Source organism: Mus caroli, chromosome 8 (genome assembly GCF_900094665.2).
Source record: "Mus caroli chromosome 8, CAROLI_EIJ_v1.1, whole genome shotgun sequence".
NCBI classification, from domain to species: Eukaryota; Metazoa; Chordata; class Mammalia; order Rodentia; family Muridae; genus Mus; species Mus caroli.
The window spans coordinates 19,165,423-19,171,195 of record NC_034577.1 but is presented as its reverse complement, the minus strand read 5'-3'; the positions used below and the strand labels follow the sequence as shown (position 1 = coordinate 19,171,195).

General features: G+C 37.7%; 1 protein-coding gene across 3 annotated transcripts in view; it reads left to right on the top strand.

Annotated features, from left to right (window-relative positions):
- Positions 1 to 5,773, top strand: part of Adam18 (ADAM metallopeptidase domain 18) — a 67,199-nt gene that overhangs the window by 19,124 nt on the left and 42,302 nt on the right. For 2 of the 3 annotated variants that reach the window (XR_002378536.1, XM_021169912.1), the window contains exons 7-10: positions 1,903 to 1,968; positions 3,501 to 3,572; positions 3,773 to 3,939; positions 4,775 to 4,856. Coding sequence is in view for 2 of the 3 variants with exons in the window: in XM_021169912.1 (XP_021025571.1) it covers positions 1,903 to 1,968; positions 3,501 to 3,572; positions 3,773 to 3,939; positions 4,775 to 4,856 (387 nt within the window). In the remaining variant the exon portion in view is untranslated. The remainder of the gene's footprint in view (positions 1 to 1,902; positions 1,969 to 3,500; positions 3,573 to 3,772; positions 3,940 to 4,774; positions 4,857 to 5,773) is intronic. The other variant, XM_021169913.1, reaches the window with a different exon arrangement.

Genomic DNA, 5,773 nt, shown 5'->3' with positions numbered 1-5,773 from the left:
TATTGGATGGATCACAGGACCCCCAATGGAGGAGCTAGAGAAAGTACCCAAGGAGCTAAAGGGAACTGCAACCCTATAGGTGGAACAACATTATGAACTAAGCAGTACCCCGGAGCTCTTGTCTCTAGCTGCATATGTATCAAAAGATGGCCTAGTTGGCCATCACTGAAAAGAGAGGCCCATTAGTCATGGAAACTTTATATGCCCCAGTACAGGGGAACACCAGGGCCAAAAAATAGGAGCGGGTGGGTAGGGGAATGGGGGGCAGGTTATGGGGGACTTTTGGGATAGCATTGGAAATGTAAATGAGAAAAATACCTAATAAAAATATTTTTTAAAAAAGGATTCACTAATAAGCCTACCCAGGAAATACTAAGTTGCATAGAAATGAGAAATTTAGTTGAGGGGCTCTGCCCTCATTCATTGCACAAACATGACTGTAAGATGGGTACTCACTGAACAGTTTTTCCTGGACAATATCGAGAAATAGAGAGTAGATACATCCTTTTGGCTAATTAGAACTGAAGCTTGCTGATGTTGTGCCATTTGAAACTTGTTCATTCGGGCTACTTGCCCATCAAAAGCCCCTTTTCCTCATCAGCGGAAACAGACGTTTATCAAATTGTTTTGAGAGTGGCCTTGGCGATGAGCGAGCTTCTCCTAGAACAGAGAGACATCTGTGCATCTTTGTCTTAAGAATTCACTTATTCACTCTTATTAAAGTTTGATCTACTCCAGGTCATCTCCTTGGATCTCCTCACCCATCATGATACTGGATTCCCTAGAGGATTGTGTAGTACTCCTGTATCCCATGGTGTAATACGTACGTAGGGAATATCAGACTGGCATATAAAAGTCCACCACACACCTGTGAATAGCAGGGCAAGTGTAGAAATGTACACACAAACTACAGTTTTGATTTAATAAAGAAGTATGTAAGTGAAGGAAATACTATTCATTTATGGGACTGTAAGGTTTGGCTTAGGAAAGGCTACATTTTTTTTCTGAAAGTGATGTATGAATTTCATATAACTAAAAAAACAGCATTAAGATAAGTAGACACATAGATACTATATATCAATATAAGATAGTGTGTGTTTACATGATCTATTTTGGAAATAAAATGAGCCTCAGCTGAAGTCTCACACAGTAAACAACTGTGAGTGTACCATTAGCGGAAATAAAAACACTTGAAAATGATTTAGAACCCAAGGGACAAATCTAAGGCACAACCCACCGGGAAAGAAAAGACCAACTGGCCTCTTTTAAAATCACAGTGTTCTCATCTGCAGACCATGTGACACAAATGAATGTACAAGCTGCACATGAGAACGTGATGAAGACTAATTCTCAATTGGTAGCTGTTATGCAAGCTTTTAATTTTTTATGGTTTTGCTTCATTCTCTCTACTGGTCCTCCCTCTCTAATTCCTCTTATTCTTCAAATTCATGGCTTCTTATATTTTAATTGTGATTGTCTTACACACACATGTGCACTTCTGCACAAACACACACACACACAGAGAGAGAGAGAGAGAGAGAGAGAGAGAGAGAGAGAGAGAGAGAGAGAGAGAGAGAAAGGAGATTTATAAATATAGTCCACTGAGATCATTCATGTTTGCACATGTGTTTAGGGCAGACCTCTTATGATTGACTAGCCTATTAGGCGCTCCCAGCACCCACCAATATCTGGAGTTGTCCTTGTAAGGGTGAAGCCCTCACCAGGAACCTCTCACATTAGGATGCTTTGAAGTGAAAATAACGTTTTGCTGCAGTTTTGAATGTTTAGGTCTTGATGATGGCTTTATGTATGTCTGTCCTGATTTCTTTGCACAATAACTTCTGCTTTCAGGAAGCTCGATACAAAGTGACAATTAGTTAATATGTTTTGGTTGTTTTCCAGGATAAAAATCATTCACAACTGTTACCTCAAAGTCTAAAATTGCACATTATAGTGGGGAAATTTTTGGTAAGTCAGTCTCCCTCCTTGCCTCCGTCTGATCCCCTTGTCTCTCTCTTCCTTCTCTTCTGCCCTTTACCATCCTATTTCCCGTCAAGCTTCTCTCTCCTCCCACCCTCCTCCATTTCTGCCTTCCTACCTTCCTTAACAACAGCAAAAATAGAGACAGAATTTATTGGTTTTCTTTGAGCTCACAGGTGTATTTGTTTATTTGTGTGTGTGTGTTTCATTATCTTTTATAAGCCTGTTCACCCAATGTTATCTGCTTTATAAAGTTCAATTTTGAAAAGACAACAAAAGAGTATAAGAATTATGGAGAATTGCCCTGCCATGTAGTCAGTGTATGTTATAAAGAAAGTGTTGATAAATACAGTGTCTATAGCAAAGGTTTGAGATAATGCAGTGTTCATAGCAAAGGTTTTTAGGGTAAATAGGATTTAGCAGATGCACACAGTTGTAGGATCCCAAATCTGGAGACTCTGAAGTATGCTACTCTGTGGGTTGATGCACCTGGAAGGGAAGTGAGTATCATCCTATTGGAAGGTGGGTGTCTGGGGCGGGGGGGAGGGAATCTCAGCCTGAGGCAGGGCCTTGTGTCACACCCCATACACAGATGGGATTGGCCGAAGACAGATTGCAGCAGCACGGAATCAGTTTAGATCACAGATTCAGTAATGGGGATGGAGGTTTAAGTGGTCAGAGAGATGGGCATGTAGGGTGAGGAGGGGATGGTGGGAGAGATAACCGAGGTGTTTGAAGATCCCATATGGAAACATACGACTTGACCAGTGACCCGCATCTCTCAGAGACTAAGGCCTGGGGAAACATTGGCTAGCAAAATCCCTCACGTAAGCAACAATATAGAAAATTGAAAGCTGCTATTGCAGAGTAAATTGAGAATAAAGCCATGGAAACCAGGGGAAGGGACTGTTGGCTAGTTGTCTGGGCTTTCTGAGCACTATTGATAAACCTGGTACAAATGGACTTTGAGAAGCAATGCTTAGGAATCCTCAGGACTTTGTATACAGGTGTACAGTCTACAGAAAGTGAAGTGGGGAATACGTCACTCTGGCTTTTACACAACGTATGTACATGCAGACATCAAATTACATGTGTACCTCAGTCTTCGTGCTCATTTGCATTGTTTTGTTATTTAATGTTGTAAGGTTATGGATAGCGTGAGCATAGAAGATAGGTCACAAACTATATAGTATCTATTCTTTTGCACAGCACAGTGTTTTTGAAGATTAATTTATAGTTTTCCTTCTTATATTAAAGCTTGAGGCTATGAAAAATAAAGTTGCCATTAATATCCTTGTACATGAATTTTGATAGACAGGGCGAGTTCCATGAAAGCCAGGGCTGTGCAAAGAGAAGTCCTGTTTCAAATAAATAAATAAATAAATAAATAAATAAATAAATAAATAAAGCATGTAGAAATACCTGATAAATCCTATGCTTGTCCTGTACTGCCAAAATAATTCAGCAGTTCAAAATTTACTTAAAAATTTACTCTTAAAAAAATTAAATTTGTATTTCAGTTTGATTATATGGGATCTGACATTATGGCCATAACACAGAAGATTTTCCAGATTATTGGGCTTGTTAACGCTGTAAGTTTTTCATTTTTAGACCTCTAATTTCATGAAAAAAAAACTTTGACTATAATTTGCATTTTGAAAGTATGTATGGAAAATTAATGACTTGAATATATTTTATTAGCTTAATGTTCTGAATACTCTAGCGAACTTTTTCTGTATTTCTGATATAATAATTGAAGTTTTTGAAACATCCACTATGATCCTATTCTTAGATGTTCACTCAGCTGAAATTGAGTGTTGTGTTAGCCTCCTTGGAATTGTGGTCAGATAAAAATCATATTTCTACTGATGGAAATGCTACTGATATTTTACAAAGACTTTTGGACTGGAAACGAGACTATCTTACCCTACAGTCCAATGAAATAACACACTTACTCATGTAAGTAGACAGCGTTGTACATGATAAAGAGATGAATAATTCCATTAAGCAAAATTTTTGTGTTCATCATATTCTTCAGTTTTCTGTAGGATACTTTGAAATATTTATTTATTTGTTTGTTTGTTTGTTTGTTTGTTTGAGGCAGGATTGCTCTTTGTATAGCCCTGGCTTTCCTATATCTATATAGACATATAGATATAGATAGACAGATATGTGTATGTTGAAATATATATAATAAAGTATACATGTATGCTATAAAGGTGACAGTTTAAAAATAAAAAATGGTGATCAATTTTATATTGGCATGTTTTCATAATTAAAGTATAATTACTGTGAGCAATCCTGAATTCCATGAGTTTGTATGATTTCAGCTTTACTGCAAATTATATCAGTCTAATCTAATTAATAATATAAAATTGTTTATTTAATGTTAGCTGTATAGATCAATGTACTTCATTTCTACTTTTTTACAGGAATAGATTTATATCAGTCAGTTTCTTTGTGATAATTTATTATCAAATTTGCTTCTTCTATAGTTACAAGTTTTTTTTTCACTTTTCAACTTTTAGTGACCTAAGGAGTTACTGCACAATAAGGGAGACTTAGTAGCAGTCAGATAATAAACTAATATCAAATCTAGGAACTATCTGAAGAAAAAGTTGATATCAAATGAATATTTGCAATAATTTGGATATTTTGCATACTCTATTAGATATCCAGATTGGAACTTGTTATGTTTCTCAAGTAATCTTTTAAGTTCATGAGGAGGTAAATACATGCTTATGTAGTGTTCTACATAACTACGTGAATGCAAAGTCAACCTGTCATGGTGTAGTTACAGGAGACACCCGAAATACATCGGAGCGGCATCACCAGGTGAAATATGCAGTAAAAGCTATGTTGCGGGTGTTGGTATGGTACGTAGTTTTCATTCCTCACTATATCACTACTTTCCAACAACCTTATACTTTGTACATGTTTATGGAGTGACCCAATGGCTCAAAGAATGTGGTGTTTTCATACACACACACACACATCAATTATTATTATTATTATTCTCTTGGGACAAAATTGTTCAAATTTAAAAACGTCCCATTGCATTATAAATTTCAAGTGTAATTAGTATACTACAAAGCCTCCAACATCCTTTCACTAACTGGTTGTGACACTTACTAAAGTTTCCTTGGATTTGTAAGTAACTGAAACATTAGCCCCAAAGTAAAGATGCCTCCACGTGTCCAAGATTAGCAAGTAGCAAAAGCCATCAACTTGTGTTTGCCACTTCACAACACTTCACACTATTTTCAGAATTTTCATTTTATTCTCTCAGGAGCCAAATAGTGAACTAATACTAACTTGCTTTGGTTGCACAATGGATGCCTCTTCCCAGATTTAAATCACACCACACTGGTTTGTCCAAGCTACGGCTGCCTTCCTACATGTTTGAGAAAGACTTCTTTCTCTACTCTAGAGACACTCTGGGAATTGTGTCATCTTTTCTGCTGCTGCACACACCGCAGGCTGCACAGCTGTGATGCGACAGTACTCACTTTGTCTCCTTGGGAGCATGTGCCTTTCTGATTCACACGTTCTACTGACTCTGTCTCTGCAACTGACTGAGAAAAGGAGGAAGCTAATTCTCATAGGAGCTGTGTGATTCAGAAGGCGTTTGGTTCTTCTAAATATTCAGGTGTGTGTGTGTGAGTGTGTGTGAGTGTGTGTGTGTGTGTGTGTCTGTCTGTCTCTGTGTGTGTGTGTGTCTGTCTGTGTGTGTGAGTGTGTCTGTCTGTCTGTCTCTGTGTGTTTGTGTGTGTGTGTGTGTGTGTGTGTGTGT